The 17,951-nt window shown below is 42.4% G+C and overlaps 1 protein-coding gene across 2 annotated transcripts in view; it reads left to right on the top strand.

The window, feature by feature from the left end:
• The window catches only part of LOC130181830 (sodium/potassium/calcium exchanger 3-like), a 76,498-nt gene that overhangs the window by 15,326 nt on the left and 43,221 nt on the right, over positions 1-17,951 (top strand). For both annotated transcript variants that reach the window (XM_056396282.1, XM_056396283.1), the window contains one exon: positions 16,929-17,054. In XM_056396282.1, the coding sequence (XP_056252257.1) occupies positions 16,929-17,054 (126 nt within the window). The remainder of the gene's footprint in view (positions 1-16,928; positions 17,055-17,951) is intronic.

Raw genomic sequence — 17,951 nt, 5'->3', positions numbered from 1 at the left:
TGATAGCTCCATCCTCTTGGACCAGCTCAAGCATGTTGTTGGCATCAGGGACTGGCCCCTTCACTGGTTTACATCTTACAGATCAGCCTCTGTTAGAATAGATAGTGTGTCCTCTCCCTCTTTACCATCTCCTGTGGAGTACCACAAGGTTCCATATTATATTTTCCCTGTTATGCTTCCTCTGGAGTCTATTTTCAGAAAAACAATGTCTCATTTCGCTGTTACGCAGACGACACCCTGCTGTACCTGAGACCTGGTGGCCCATGCAGCGTTAACTCTTCCTTCAGCTAAACTTCTAGCGTCATTAAATTCCTCTGAACAACAGAGAGAACAACCAGCAACATAATTAGCTCAGTGTATTGGGGTCCCACTCAGATTTTTAGTTTATAGGCTTTTAAATCATAACTGTGAGCACAATATCATATGCTGTTAACATATAACAGGGAGCTGTATTCCTCACTGAAACACACAATTAATGAGGTTATCATAAGAGTCCTGCTGGTTCCATGGAAGTCCCTGTCTATGTTTAATTTAAGAGATGAATAATGAATCCACAGCAGAGCTGATCCAGTGTGTAACATCATGAGGAGACTGACACTTTGAACTGTGAGGGAAGACTGGATCTGGTCTGGGATCATGTGGTGCTGTTGGTCTGGGAGTGAGGACATTGTGGTTTCAGGGTCTCAATCAGAATGAGGATGATGTTATTTTAGAGTTAGAATAATGTCACACTGAGTTCAAAGGTATGTGTGTGTGTGTGTGTGTGTGTGTGTGTGTGTATAACAGAGAGAGAGTTCATAATGAAATTTCCACTCAGCTCATCAGCTGCAGTCAGATCACGCTGCTTTCAGGCTTTGAGTGAACTAAACAACTCAACAAGCACCTTTAAGCTGAGATGATCAGTTGATTTATCATGAAGTCATTCAACAGATAATCAGCAACAATTCTGATAATTATTTAAATGTTTTAGTAAATTTTAAAGAAAAATGAGAAATCAGTGGTTTGAGCTTCTCAGGTGTGAGGATCATAATGAATCACTGAAAAAAAAACAGTTGAACTATAATAGTAGTTTCTCAGTGTTTTCAGATGTTTTATAGACCAGCCAAATAATGAATCCTATCAGAAAGTAATCTGAATAAAATAAGGTAGAATAATCAATAATTAACATGTGTCATCACATTTTTTAATCAAACTGCCTCAAACTCATGAACCACAGACCTGGAGCCAGATGCATAAAACTCTGTCCAGACTATAGACTGTAAATAAAGATGGTCGTAGCCTCTGTGATGTCACCCACAGTTTTATGAAGAATGGTTTTGAAGCTCAGAGTGAGCTGCTCCACCGTCGCCATCTTGGCAGTGTCTGACTCTGCCCCTAACTGCCAGTTAATCCAAAAATAGACAAAGAGGAGGAGCATGTGTGGAGCCAAGATCTGGTTCATGTGGGTTTATAGCAAGAATACGCTCACCCACCTATCAGACAAAGAGGCCACGCCCTCAATTCTCCATAATTTTAAGCCTTAATAAAATGTAAACAGGTGAGTTATATAAACATGGGAGTCTATGGGGATTGACTCATTGTTGGAGCCAGACTCTAGTGGTCATTAGAAGTTTTTGGTTCTTCAGTGTTGGCTTCATTTTCCAGTCCCAGAGGTTGATGCTTGGTGTAAATTCATGAAATATTCATACCTATTCTTCTCATCAGAATTATAAAGCCATGTGTTCACATGGTTCTGCTTTATAAATCTCACTCATTGAGGAACATGTACGCAAGCCTCATTTCCACTCCCACAAATACCCATAAATGGATGAAGACAATCCCTTAATCAATCAGTTTGTATAAAAAAACAGTCTGTGCCACAGGTGATCAGACACATAGAAGGACGAGAGAGAAGAATAGTTTCACTGATTGTGAAACTGAGGTAAAAACCTGTATCAGTTTACTTTAGTACAATCACTCTAATGTAAAGTCCTGTTTAACTCTGAACTTCATTTATTGGGACCGGAGAGTCTTAACGAGGCTCCACAGGCTCTAACACTGTGATCAGAAAATATTCAAATAGTATCAAACAGTTACAGAATGACTCACAATGAATAATCAGGATATTAAATGATGCAATAACAATTATTTCTTTGTATGAATTGTAAAATTGTTATTGCTGCACATACAGATGCTAAAATGCTTAAAAATATATTCATATTTTTCATGTCTGTGTCATAATCAGATTAAGCCTAGACATAGAGACTATAGTGGAATGTGTCACGTTTATGTCTTGCTGGTATGATGTCACTATGATATCAACAAGTCTTTTGCAGCCTTGAGGCAGTGTTTCCACTCCAAACCATTAACAGGGGCACAGAAGATTTGGAATGAATTGTTGACCTGTTGTAGTCTAGTATAATAAAACATATTATACTATGACATATTATAGTATTGTATGTTATGGTATGGTACTATATGATGTAGTGTATCTGGTTTGTATTTTGATTATTGATTCTGATAGCAGATAATACTGAAACAGGGGATCATAAATTCTGACACTATCTCACCTGTGTTTGTTTCCGTGTCTGTGTGTGAGTGTTTCTCCTAATTGTTCCTGATCTGTTAACAGCAGCTTTAGCTCTCCCCTCAGGAGCCCATTCTCACGTGTTCCTAATCAAATCATACGAACACTTACACACACACAGACACACACAGACAGACAGACACACACACACACACACACACACACACATGCAGAGATCAGAGCTGTGATGGATGAGCAGGTCTGAGTCAGGGTCACCGAGTTTGTCTGTGGGCCATGTCCTGTATGAGATCTAGCTGTGATTAAACATTAGGAGCTATTTTCTCTCTCTCTCTCTGTCCTGGCTAATTCATCACTGAGCCTGAAGCCTATTTTAGCAGCAGTCATGTGTATTCTGGGATCTCTGGAAGAGACAGATGAGAGGAAGAGGAGCTGAGGAGAGGGGTCCATTCCTGAGGAAGAGTCTGCTGCTGCTGTCTTTTAGTCCTTCAGTCCTTCATCCACTCCTCACTTCCTCGCCTTCACTGTTCCTCCGTTCTTCTGTTCCTCTTCATTATCTATCAGGCGAATGTTCAGTGTGTTGGGCTCACTCTGACTGAATGTTCATAATGTCAAAGTGACTGGTAGCCATTCTTTTTCTGTATGAGCTGGTGTCGCGTCGTGGCGAGCAGCAGATCCAATCCAATCCAATGCAATCCAATTTTCTTTATAAAGCACTTTTTAAAAACAACACTGTTCACCAAAGTGCTGTACAATAACAAGAAAATACAAAAAGACATAAAACACAAGCAAAAAATCTCACATTAAAAGTACAAAAAGACAAAACACATGTAAAAACAACAACAGTTAAGCAATAAAAAGGCAACATCTCACACCGTGTCAAAAGCCAGGGAAAAGAGGTGTGTTATAAGAAGATATTTAAAGACAGGCAGTGAAGAGGCCTGCCTAATGTGTAAAGGCAACTTTTTCAGAGTTTGGGAGTTTCAATATAGGTTTCGGGACCACTAAGAGCAGCTGATCAGCAGACCTGAGAGACCGTGAAGGTACATAAGGTTGAAACAGGTCAGAGAGATAGGATGGAGCAAGACCATTCAGGGATTTATAGGCAAACAGAACAATTTTGAAATTGATTCTAAAAACGCACAGGGAGCAAATGGAGGGAGGAAATGTGCTCTTGCTTGTGTGTTCCAATTAAAAGGCAAGCAGCAGGATTTTGAACCAAATGCAAACGTGAGAGGGAAGCCTGGCTAACCCCAACATAGAGAGCATTGCAGTAGTCCAGACGAGTTGTAATAAAGGCATGTATCACCTTTTCAAAGTCCTGCCTCGACAGAACAGACTTGACCTTGGATAACTGCCTCAATAGAAAAAAGCTGGATTTTACAACAGAACTGGTCTGTTTATCCAGTCTTAGTCCATTTTCACACTCAGGTTTGTAACTGTGAGTTTTAAATAAGATGCCGAAGAACCCAGGTTCATAGGGGGGGTATCATGGGTACCACCGGATCCGAACAACATTACTTAAGTTTTCTTGTCATTAAAATTAAAAAAACTTAATGTCATCCACGCTTTGATGTCGTTGAGACACTCTAGTAACGATTCGACAGAGTACGCATCTTTCTGCTTCAGGGGTACATACATTTGACTGTCATTCGCATAACAGTCGAACGAGATGCCATGTTTTCTGAAAATAGAACCAAGGGACGAAGTGAGAAAAGAAGGGGCCCAACAATCGAACCCTGTGGCACCCCGTAAGTTAGAGGTTAGAGGCACCAAAGAGGACACAAAATCACCAAGGCTGACACAAAAACGTCTTTCAGCCAGACAGGACCTAAACCGATCCAGTATTGCACTATTAATTCCCAACCAGTGCAGATGTCTGTTGGTAGTGTGTCTTGGGTGTTAGAAAAAGTTGACGTCCAGGTAACTTTATGGTAATAAGTTAGGATGCATTTTGGTGTCAACCAATCAGAAAGTAGAAGTGCTCCACTCTAGATAACACTAGAGAACACAATGTAAACTGCTTGTGTTGCTTTTCAAATACAGCATTCTGAACAAACATGTTACATCTGTCTATTTCATCTACATATTTTCATCTGCCTCTGCTCTTCATCCTCCTCTTCCGGTAAATTATTGATTAATCTGCTAATTATAATGTTGATTAATCAGTTAATCTAAAACAGGATCAAAGACGGAGAGAATGTGGACAGAGACATGAAGTGGAAAGGATGAGTGCAGCATGTCCTCAGAGCAGCAGCTTGGTGCACCATGTGTGTCCACACAGGATGAATACAGCACAGTACTGATGTAGGTCCTTGGCCTCTGATCAGAGGCCAGAACTCAGTCACTGCAGCTCTGCTCCTAACACGATGTGAGAGCAGAGCAGAGAGTGAGAGCAGAGAGTGAGAAGAGCAGCTGAAATGTTTGCTCGAGTCACATCTCAGTCGACTGTGATCACAGACATGATAGAGACATGATCATATTCATACTGTGTGAATACAAGTATAAATTCTCCTTATAACTTCCTTTCATCAGTACATCAGTGATCAGTGGTCTGTACATCACTGCAGACAGGTGGCCCTCACAGTTCATCATGTGTTTCTAATGGGGCCAAAATTAAAGTAAATATTAGTTAAAGTAATAATCTGTAATTTTTCCACATTAGAATATCTAAAAGGAGAGACGACTTAATCATGGTAACGGTTGTTTCATTGGTCACCTGTCAATGACATCATATCATCTATGATCATGTGTGATTGTTGTGTTTGTCTGAGCTCAACATTGACTTTGATCTAGTTTTAAGCCATGAACACTTTTTACACCTTGGTGGTTTTCAGCTCTTTATTTGAACTAGTTGAAGACACACGGTCCCTTCATACAGGTTTTACATTCCTGTCCCACTGTTGTGTACCTAGATAGATAGATAGATAGATAGATGAGGCTGAGGTGTTCTATAGACTGATGGCAATAGGAACAAAGGATCTCCTGAACCTCTCTGTTCTGCAGCGCAGTGAGATGAGACGCTTGCTGCACCTGTAGCTGCTTCTCTGTCCTGCCAGAATGTTGTGGAGAGGAGGGTTGGTATTGTCCAAGATGGCCTCCATCTTACATTGCATGCGTCTCTCCCCAACAGTCCTGAGTGAGTCCAGACTCCTGCCAAGCACAGACCCAGCCTTTTTGACCACAAGTCAAGTCTCCTTGCGTTCATGTCGGACATGCTGTTGCCCCAGCAAACTGCAGCAAAAAGCATTCACTGCAGACGTCAAAGGACCTTAGCTTCCTGCGTTCTTTGTAGGCGAACTGTAGGGGGTCTAATGCATGTTCAACCTGTGGCTTCAGAAGGTGGAGAAGCAGCCGCTCCAGGGTCTTCATGATGTGTGATGTGAGGGCCACCGGTCTGTAGTCATTTATCTCAGCCGGTCGTCCTACTATAGGTACTGGAACAAGACATGATGTTTTCCACAGGACCCAGGACCCTCCCTGTTTGAAGGCTTAAGTTAAAGATCCTCTGGAGAGACTCAGCCAGCTGGGCTGCAACGTCCTTTAACAGCCTCGGACACAAACCATCCGGCCTGTTGCCTTTCCAGAATGTAGCCTCTGAGCTCCGCCCTCACCTCCTCCACTGTAAAGAATAGGAGACTTGACCCTAGTGTGGAGGGAGTTGCAGCTGCAGTGTCAGGTTGTGGAGGAGATGCTGTAGGAGAAGCTGCAGCTGAAGCAGTGGGAGAGAGAACAGGTGAGGCTGTGTCAAACCTGTTGTAGAAGAAGTTGAACTCATTGGCCTTGTCCCCATCACCTGATGTTGCCTGGCTGTTCTTCTCTTTATAGCCAGTGATGGTCCTCATCCCTCTCTGGTGTTGTTGTGCTGCAGCTTCCTCTCTACGTATGGAAGAGCTGTGTAAAACTCATTAAGGTGTGATTGATGAACTTGGCACAGAGCTCCTATATTCTCACTGCTCCTCTACCTCAGCCTACAGCGGCCCCTCCATGACATTAAACACACCTGCTGTTTCCTATAATGCCTCAGTTCAGAGTCATTAAGCAGGAATATAGGTCAGAGTAGGTCAGATGAGGGTGACGTGTTCTCATGCTGTAGTTAATGTAAACATCAGACTGGTATGAAGTAACATTGGACAATAAGAAAAGAAAAGAGTACTCCTTACCTTTAAACCAGCAGTGGAGGGGGCCACAGAGTTGGATCATCGAGAGCCAACATGGCGGGACAGACGAAGACAGACACTGTTGTGTTACATGTCACGCCTCTGATTCCTGAACGCCAACATTTTCTCTGGAAGAGCAGAGAGTATCAAGATGGTTAGAGGAGGAAACATCAGAGAGACTCAGCCACATATTTGTGCCTCAGTCAGACCCAGACTCAGATGAGGAGTCTGAGACCAGAATCAGACACTAGCAGATGTATCAGAATGGTTCGCATAGTTAGCATTTTTTATTTGTGTATTTGTTAGCTTGTAACTGGCAGTGACTGACACAGTGTTAGCGGTTCTGCTAATGCTAACTTTCTCTCTCTCTGTACTGACAAAGTTCCAGGTTTATTTAGCCCCACCCCCCAGTCCCCACAAGTTGACAGCATTGGTTCCTTAGGTTTGTGACATATGAAACCCTGGCCGTCTGAATCTGTGTTTATGAGACTGTCATTGGTTCAGATTCGATGTACCTACAAACTCTCCAGGATCATTTCTTTTAATCTTAATGCTCCTCTGAACACTTTAAGTTACAGAAACATTGTCATCTTTATTGATGTTGTAAAGTGTTTGTTACCAGCTCAGGTTTGTGAAGAACATCATTGTTACACACTTCTTACATTTGGTTTGTACCATTCTTGATAATAACCATTATTCACCATCATGACAATACAGTATAAACCTCTGCTTCAGCTCTGAGTGGCTTTCATTGGTTGATGACAGTCTGATGGGATGATGGTGATGATGAGGATGATGATGATGGAACTCTAAGTGATTAGACTGTGAAGCCTTTGTTCCCCTGAACAATGCAAACACAATCACAATGTTATTCACCTGCACTTAGAGGGTCAGAGGAGCTCATTAGGTTTTAATTACTGTAATCAGATTAATCACTCTCAGATGTGTGAAGCTTATCATGTTGGGGATAAGAGAAGCTCTTTGTATTGAAGAGACTAATACACTGAGGATCTTCAGCTCCTCAATGGACAACAATGAGACAAAGTGTCTCGTTATCCTCAGCGTGTTCTATTGCCTCGCTGCCAGGAGTCCAACAGGTAGAGATGTTTTCTACAGGACAGGAGGATCACTCTTTGACTGAGGCTTACTTACTTATTGCCCATTGTTCCTGCTGGCATGTAGGTCAGCAACAAAGGATCACCATTCTCGTCTGTTCTGGGTCAGTGTCTTTATAGGACCCCAGGTGTGGTGTAGGGTCTTTAGCTCTCCCTCCACCGTCCGACACCAGGTGTCCTTGGTTTGCCTCTTTTTTGTTTTCCGTCTGGTGTCCAGTGAAGTGCAGTTCAGGGGATGTTATCCTGATCTCTTTGATCCATCTCCATCACCTCTTTATGATGATGGTGGTCATGTTGTCTTGCGAGTAGATGTTGGTTGGAGATGGTAGTGGGCCAGAAGATTCACAGTATTTTCCGTAGGCTTCTTGTGTGGAAGGTTGACAGCTTGTGGAGCTCACTTCCTGTCATCCTCCAACATTCAGATCCATACAGCATGTGGACAGGACTCAGCTCTGGTACAGTCTTAGCTTGGTGTTGGTGCTGTACTGGGCTGACTTCCAGGCATTGTTCAATTTTTGGAAGATGTTTCAGAAGAAGAAGTCAGAATCTGGTTTATTGCCAAATAGGTTTTCAACATATAAGGAATTTGTCAATACTGACTCCTCCATCATGTCTGACAATGCTGCCTAGAGAGGTGCTCTTCAGTTATGGATAGGTTTGTTCCGTCTATTTGGATTGATGCAGGGTTAGGGATGTTCAGCCTCCTGGACTCTTTATTCTTTTGGCTGATCCTCAGGCTGACTTGCTGTGCAAAGGTCCTGAGACGGGATGTTTTTTCCTTCATTTGCTGGTGTTTGTGCGAGACCAGGGCCAAGTCATCAGCAAGGTCTAGATTTTCCAGTGATGAGGAAAGTGTCTATCTGATGCTTCTTGGTTGGTCTTCAGTGGTTCCTCTCATCAGCCAGTGTATGGTTATGTTGAAAAGTATAGTGCAGACATCGCACAACCTTGCGTCACTCCCATCTTGACTGCAAAACTGTATTGACTGTTTCTGACTTGAACGTGAAGTTGTCATAGAAACTCTTGATGAGAAGGAGAATCTGTTGAACAACAGACACTGAAGCATTCACAGGTTAGTGCCTCAGCTGTCTGTGCAGTTTTTATACCAACTTGTCTCCTGTTCACTAACTGCTGCACTACACATGATGTTTATTGTGTTGTGAAGTGGAAGGAGACAGTTTTTGGTCCAGCTCTATGAACATGAACCTCACTGACTGCCTGAGTGATGAGGTTACACCATTTGGTACTAGATTTACTGACTGTCTGGACAAACCTAAGCTACTGTCCACAGAGAGGGTCTCCAGCTCTTTCCTCTCGGTTGTATATCTACTCTTTTCAGCGGTTTGTTACTTCTGTATTTTATAGTTATAGTTTATCATTTCATATTAGAGAAAAGTATCCCATAATTATATATGATGAAGAGAGATGGAACCAGCATATGGACAAAATTTCATATCTCAATATTTATGACAAATATCTAGAATAGTGATGTGATTCTTTGTTACTGTGAACTGTAACTGAAACAATCTCTGTCCAGAAATATCATAATATTCATATCACTGGCTTTTGCAATATTAATATTTAACATGTTCACATCTACATAAGGATATGGTAATAACATATCATCCAGGCCTAGTTTTGACTAGCTTTGTTTATACTCTTCATCCCAAACCTCCAGTAAGACACACACACACACAAACACGTGCACGCACTCACGCTCGCACGCACACACACGCACGAACACACGCAGGCACGCTTGCATGCATGCACGCACGCACGCACACACACACACACACACACACACACACACACACGCAGACTTCCCCTCAGTCCATTTTTGGACAATTTAGGCAAATACACCCTGATTACATAACTAGCTTGTCTGAAGTCATCTCTGCACTGGAGAGACAATGTTTACTGAAGTGTGTGTGTGTGTGTGTGTGTGTGTGTGTGTGTGATGGTTGGATAGTTGTTGTGTGGAGGGAAACTCCTGCAGTCAGTTGTCTTTTTTAGACGGGAAGTGAAAACCTCCTCAGGTTCTGGACCTGATGTTTGATGTTTGATTGTGGTTATGTAACACAGTCAGACAGTGACATGAGTGACATCATGTTGATGACATCATGCTGGTGATTGTATGTGACATGTATGTTGGATCTGCTGAGGATTAGAGAAGAGAAGCAGGTTCCTTTGTCTTAGGAGAGGTGAGAACAGAGACAGAGGAGGAGGAGGAGGAGGAGGATGAGGTGTAAATAGATTTCAGTGGGGTTCATCCTGCAGAACCTTTCATCTGTTGTCCGGTGCAGGATGAAGCCTGGCTGATATTTCACAGATGATACTGATGATGTCAGATTAAACCAGGTGATGAGAATGTAAGAATGGAGAGCTGAAGTTAGGGACCGTCTGAGACACTAAGAGTTTTGTTACTAGCTTTATTTTTTTTGATGATAGTCACTTCAGATCAGTTTTATTGTCATGAACAACCTCCATATTTCTATTTCTATGCAGTATGAGTTATTATGGTCCTTCTCATGTTTTTTAATTAGATTTTATTTTAATGTACTTACTTACTAATGCGGCTGCGTCTTCTAGCACGGATACTCTTCTGTGACTGTGTAAGAAATGAGGCCAGAGTTCGTCTGTACAGCAGGTTATTATGACCCATGGTAACGTTTTGTTGCTAGGGTTAGACATCTAGTGGTTGAGTAGGTTCGAACCCAGGACCTTCTCGCTATGAGGATACAATGCTAACCACTGCAATACTGTGCCGCCCAACAGTAGATTATATGAATTGTATTATATTATATTGACAGTAAACTGTTAGAAAATAAAATGTGTCAAATACTGTAGTAGACTGATCATCTCCTGAAGAAAACATGTGATTGCTGCTGAGTGTCCAGCTGGAAGCAGTAATGAATGTTTATATGTCCTTTTCAGAGGACTGCACAAATGACAGGTACCTGACACTGAACACAGCACATATTGTCTGGGCACAGATCCCCCCCCCCCCCCCCCCCCCCCAAAAGGAGCAGAGTACTCCTATGTGACCCTGTTCCCTGGTTAGTCAGGGCCACATCTCAGACGGAAAGAGATGAGAGGGAGGAACTGTCTGAGATGACAGCAGCCTTACACGCTCACAGCAGGCGAGGAGTCTGACGCTGTCAGCTAATGAGGTCATTAACGAGCTGTCGAGTTCATTAAGCAACAATTAAAGAAAAACCTCTAATGGGCTTCACATATATAGATCTACTGTGCGGACACATTATAACACATTTGATGCAAATGCAAGAGGGGAAATATAAATATACAAAAATATACACTGTGTGTGTGTGTGTGTGTGTGTGTGTGTGTGTGTGTTTCTAGTATGTGGAAACAGGAACATTAAAACACAGAGATTGTATCATTCTAACCACTCACAGTCTTATTGATTTATTGATGCTCCTGCACTCTCACTCTTCCTCTGACTCTCAGACTGACAGTTAGGACAGTTAGATCTGCTAGTTGATCATCTCAGAGTCAGTAGTGTGTGGAGCAGCTCTCCCTGTGACAGCAGACACTGGAGATCATGTGTTTGTTCTGTTTTGATGCGGCATGAAGAGGAAACTAGAAGTGATGATTTGGAACTTAAACCAAAGGTGTTTGATAAATACAAGTGTCCACTGCACATGTAACACTCACAGCTGCTCTGATTAATATATACTTCAGCTCATCTTCATACTGTCTCTCATTTTCAACTTCAGCTGCTTTCAGAGAAACATGTTCCTCTACCTGCTGAGCAGCAAACAGCAGACAGACAGTCAGAGAGCTGCTGGTGAACACAGTGAAGCATTTAGCAACTAAAGAGGAGCTGGTGGAGACCAAACACAGAGCTAAAAGAGAGGGGACACTGGACACTAACACCACTCCACATAGATAGACGATGGGAGGCTTTTCACCTGACTGTCATTCAGACACTTTAGGTGTCATTAAGGCATGTGTGTAGCGTACTGAACACTTGAGGCTCTACACACCATCAGCTGTATACGTGTGTGTGTGGTGAGTGCAGAACCAGGCTGCAGTCTTCCCCCCAGGATCATGGTGTGATGTTGGTGTTACAGGTGAATAAATTACTATTCACCAAGATGTTCTTAAAGTATCATAACCTGTTAGTCCTGATCCAGGTCGGGCCCCTCCAAAGGGTCAGCAGATAAATCTGAGTCGTCAGATGATTCATGGGAGAAGAAGATACAAAGTTCTGATCCACTGATCTGGATTCAGTTTGTTTTAATCTTAAACTTTGTGTGAAACTGGAGAGTTGCTCCTTGTCCTTGAACAATTATCTGAAACCATATCAGACATTTAGAGGAGGCTGTTCTACTGCTAACAACTCATAGACAAAGAGACACAACTACACACTGATTTTCATAAGAGGTCGCGTCAACACCATCTCGGGGGGGCGACAGGTTTAATGGTGCAGTTTACAGGATTACATGTGTTTAGTTTGTGAATTAATCTGTAGAGTGTAGAGAGAGGTTAATGTGGTGGGATTACACAGTGACCTCCACAGGGGTCAACTTCTCTGGGACGAAAGAGAACCCAGTACAGTGCTTACAGTCCTTATAGTATCTTGCTTGATTACAGTTTTTTTTTTTTACAATTGTTTAGGCACAATTTTGAAAACAGAGCTAATTTTTCAAAATACCCAAAGTGCAAAACACCTCATATATCCTGCAAAATGAAGCTCTGCATTCAAAACGACATAAACTCTTATCCAAATCAAACTTTTGCACCAAATAACAAGAACTACATTCATATTAGCACATTCTTGTTCATCCAACTACACAATCTTGTGCTCAGTCCAAAGCACTTTCATCTTTGGTGGTCTTGTCATCATAGTTCTGAATGAAGAGAATTCTGCTGAGAGAAATTGTTTTTGTCTACAGAAATATGTGCAGAAACACAAATACTGTTAAAACAAATCAATCAATCAATCAATCAATCAATCAATCAATCAATCAAATGCACAGTACATCCTACATTATGGTTGTGGGAACAAAAAAAAGCTCTATCAAATACAACAAACAGATAATTCAATTCGAGGAAAAAATATATAGAAAAAAAGAGACAAAACAAAAGAAAATATTCATCACCTCACTGGGTCTGACCACAGCACCTCATCAATATCAGTGAGGGAAAAATCATTTCCCGTCCTGGACAGCACCCACATCAACATCATCACATTCCTCTCCCATTGTCTGTTGAAGAGCCATGTGCACACAGGGCTGATGGTCATACACCTTCCTCCACCATGCAGAGAAAAACTCAACTGGGCCTGACATGGAGAGTAGGGTGGGAGGTACTGAACAAGAAATTGTGGGTGGTCAACAAACCAGTTTTGGATCAGGGCTGTACGACGGAAGCTGACGTTGTTCCATACTGTCACATATCAGGGCTCTAGCTCTACCTCTCACCCTCCCTCCACTTCTTCCTCTCGCTGCTGCTTCAATCGTTGTTGTAAAACTGTATATTTTTACAGTGCTTACATCCTGCTTGATGAGTCAATAATTAAGTAGTAGGGCGTTTGGCCAGGCGGCATGTATATTGGCCAAATGGTCCATAGGTTTAGCATTTTGAATAGCAGTGTTTGGAAATGGGAAACAAATGATTGTATGCCAGATTCCTGTGTTTAACATAGAGAACTGTGTGCAGTGTATTGCAAAAAGTGTCATGTTGAATTGCAATTTGTGTGCAAAGGTCAAAATGTGTTGATACAACTGCTGATACAATTACTGAGCCTTCAGCACACATGGATTTTACTATTATTCAATCACCCAAACTTAAGGCTAAAGCATTCATCTGTAGATACTTGACACAATCTAATTCAGACACTCTGAAGGTAAGAAAGTTAAGTGTATTAAACAAGCTAGATAGATAGCTACTGCTGCTGACATTTACCTGCAGAGTCTGTGATGAGATGTTCAGCTAATGTCAAGGTTAAGAAATGGTACGGTCCACTTTAGGGGAAACTTAAATTGTAGTAAAAGATTCTTCTAGGCACGACTAAGAAATATATTGTAATATTTACAGTTATTGGCAAGAAGGATATATAAATGTTCCAACCCCCCTGAACTCTTGTTTTACCTCTGTGTGGGTCCAAGTCTTAATCTGGGGGGTCAGAAATCTTCCAATCCCCCCGTAATTCCCCCCCTGGTCACAGCTGGTCCCTCTGTGAGACGTGAGCAGAGAAACTCCACACGTTTAAATGATCAGGGATTTATTAGATCATCATAATTACAGGGCTGCAGCTAGTGATTAGTTTCATTATTGGTTTCCTGATCAGTTGATTGATTGTCTTCATACATGTTATTTTCTAACCACCACTCTGAAACCCAGAGATTTTTCCTTCTTTTCCTACTTACTACTTTCTTTTCAGAAAAGTAGGTACAGTATACATGTGTCTTTGTGTGTATATATATATGTGTGTGTCTATGTGTGTATGTGTGCGTATAACACAAGTGTTGTATAATAACTGATACAAAACAGTAACCTAGTTATTGTCCTGCGATGAGGAGCTGATATCACGTGTAGCATGTTGTATAGAATGAGTCACGTGTTCATGGCCTGATTCTCCTCTCTCTAGACACACACACGCACACACACACACACACACAGAAACACACATATGCACACATTGATACGCGCAGCAGAGACCAGCCATGGCCCTTCACACACATACACAATATACAAATGCATACAGCACACACACCGCACACATGCTATGCATCGAGACACACACACGGATACACTCAGACCTATGTCACACATACACACATACATACATGCATGTACATTCCTGCCAAGGGACACTAATGAAGATAAAGTAGGTAATTAGGCGTGACAGTATGGAGCGATGAGTGGCCATGTTGGGTGACATTATGAGGTTGACTTGGACTTATAGACATGTAGATGTAGGACGGTGGCCAATATAGGACACAATTCAGCAGTGTTCACACACTAATTCAGCTGTGTGTAGACCTGCACTAATCAGCATGTGAACTGTGTGTAGAGTGAGAGTAGCTACTGCAGAGAGGGAGCTCCAACTGTGGTTTTAGTGGTTTTAGTGACCTGAGGATGGACCACAGGGATGGTTCATCCTCTGAGGAGAGGGAACTTTTATTTCCTGTGTTCAAATAATGACAGTAGTGTTAGGTGAATGGACTTAGGTCATAAAAAGTTTAACCCGCTCTGTCAACATCTAAACAACATTTCCAAGACCAGGACGCCAGAACACAGTCATCAAGTCTCATCCTTTGGGATCATGAACGTCAGCACCAGTATCAGTACCAGTATCAGGACCAGTATCAGGGCTGATATCAGCAACATTATGAGGACTAGTATAAGTACCAGTATGAGTACCAGTATCAGGACCAGTATGAGTACCAGTATTGGGATCAGTGTCAGGACCAGGATCAGGGCCAGTATCAGGACCAGTATGAGTACCAGTATCGGGATCATTGTCAGGACCAGAATCAGACCTAGTATCAGCACCAGTATCAGGACGAGTGTCATGACCAGTATCTTTACCAGTGTCAGTACCGGTATGAGTACTAGTATCAGGACCAGTATGACGAGGAGTATCAGTACCAGTTTCAGGACCAGTATGAGGACCAGTATGACTACCAGTATCAGCACCAGCATGAGGACCAGTATGAGTACAAGCATGAGGACCAGTATCAGGACCATATGAGGTACAGTAGGAGTACCAGTACGAGGACCAGTATCAGTACCAGTATCAGTACCAGTATCAGTATAAGGACCAGAATCATTCCATACTGGTCAGTAGAGCTCTGTTGTGTGTTGACTCTCCAGCAGGTGTCTGTTAAAAAGACTGTTTAAGACAGCCCTGACCCAGTGCAGTCCATTAATACAGCACACAAATAAACTGACTTAAGATCAGATCTTAAAACAGACCAGAGTTCATATGAACACCAAACTATACATTCATTGTTAACTTTTCACATGACCCTGAGAGACTCACAGTATCTCTTCATCAGAGCCTGCAGCTGCTGAGGTGTGTGTTTCCTGTGTGACTGACTGACGGGAGTGTGTGAACATGTGTGTGTGTGTGTCTGCACAGCACAGCTAATGTGCTTGTAGCGTGGTTAGTCATTGTTTTGTGTGTCTGTGTGTGTGTGAGTAACTCAGTGTTATATCATGCACCTCCCCCCACCTCCCAGCATCTTATCTGTTACGTCATGTCACCATAGTAACTTCAGCAGTGGTGACTTCTGCTGTGTTCAGCAGCTCCCTACAACACTCAATGAAGTATGTGTGTGTGTGTGTGTGTGTGTGTGTGTGTGTGCTTGTGTGTGTGTGTGTGATATCAGCCAATTGATCAGCTATCAGCTTTTTCCTGCTCCAAACAATCGTTATTATATCAGCCTTTAAAAATCCACCATTGACCTCACACATTAGGTGTGTAGAAGCTTTGTCTTGTCAGATTTCAGTTCTCTGTAGAAGTCTACATTGTAAACAAGTGTCACTGCACATCTGATCGATCAGTATTGATCAGTGATGAGATGAGTAATGTGTGAGAAGGGCAGTTTTATAGTCAGCACTCAGGTGAATAATAGATACAAAGAGAAAGTAGTGCTGTGACGCAGTTTGTTTTTAAAGATAGCAGAGTGTGGTTCTATATATAGACATCCCCGCGTGCTCTGCACCTCAGTCATGCCTGTTGCATGGTGGGAGTGGAGATGGGTCAGAGGTGGGGCGCTTAAGGATACAGTGGCCGTGGCGACTGAGCTGGAATGATGGGCCTCGCGGCGCTCGGCGTGCTGCTGTAATAACGCTGCTGCAGGAGCTGCAGTGACACAGGCTGCACGTCTCCTCGGTTCAGAGTTCACACTGTTCAGGAGTCAGTGAACTGTGGATCAAATTATACAGCTGTTCTGAGAATACAGTCACTGTTCATCTGAAAACAGCAGCACCCCCACTCTCTCCATGTGATATAAAACTGTCTTTATGAATCATCTGTCTGTCTGTACCTGAAGTTCCTCTAATGGTTTCCTGCTGGTCTGTTGATTAGAAAAAGACTCATCATGTGACCATTCGACGATCCAATCATCTTCTTTGTCTCCTCTGACTCTCAAGGATATCACGTGTCCAGTTCCATGGTTGTGGAGGAGGCGAGGTGGGGCAGCCGTCACCTCCTGCAGGAGATCTATGACAACGAGTCCAAACTGTACTCTGAGCCTGAGAAGAACTGTACTGAACCAGGTGAGACCGCCTCAAACCAGACAGACCTGCTGCGTGACTTTAATAAGTATCTCCAGATGTGTTGATGTTGATCAGTCTTTCACAGGCTTTGACACGATCATATCAGGCAATATGCTGTGTTGGATTCTCATTGGCTGTTCAGATCTGTGTGTATTCTAACTCATCCTAATGTTTGTTGGATTGTTTTTGTTTTCGGGTTATCTGTCCAGCTTTCCGCACATCTGTCCCATTCTAATGGGCAAGATATCTCAGTAACACCTTGACAGACCTTCTTCACTTCATGCTCCTTCACTTGGACTCAAGGACGAACTGATCAGTCTTTGGTGGTCAAAGGTCATGGTCACAGTGACCTCACAACATGCGGTTTCTCTCTTGTGAACGCTCTTCTAGGGAATCCCTTCCCAATTGTCAAAAATGTGCACTCGGACTCAAGGGTGAACTAATTAGATTTTTGTGGTCAAAGATCAAAGGTCAAGGTCACTGTGACCTCACAAAACACTTTTAGCCACTTCACAGAGCAATGATGACAACATTTAAAAAAAAAAGTGTAATATTTTATATAAATCTGGACAAACAGATTTGTAATCTGAAACTACTTTGAATGGTGGAGGCATATAACCATGAGATAGTAATTTTAGTTTCTGAATGTTTCTGTCTAAATGTCTTTATTGGACGGTCTAGAGATAGTTCATCAGCTGGTGTTGCTGAGCTGCTTCTAAATATCTAACACAGCTGACTGAGCTGAACTTTTTTCATAGTTCATCATGTACCAAAGTTATGGTGTCCCTCAGGGAAGCTCACTGGGACCACTTGTGTTCTGTTATTATGCAGTTGAGTTCATTACATCTGTGTTAGCTGAGGAGTGGAGTCATACATTATCTAATAGGTAAATATGAC

This window comes from Seriola aureovittata, chromosome 14 (assembly GCF_021018895.1).
Source record: "Seriola aureovittata isolate HTS-2021-v1 ecotype China chromosome 14, ASM2101889v1, whole genome shotgun sequence".
Taxonomy (NCBI): domain Eukaryota; kingdom Metazoa; phylum Chordata; class Actinopteri; order Carangiformes; family Carangidae; genus Seriola; species Seriola aureovittata.
Note: the sequence above shows the minus strand (reverse complement) of the source record. Positions and strands in the feature narration are given on the sequence as shown.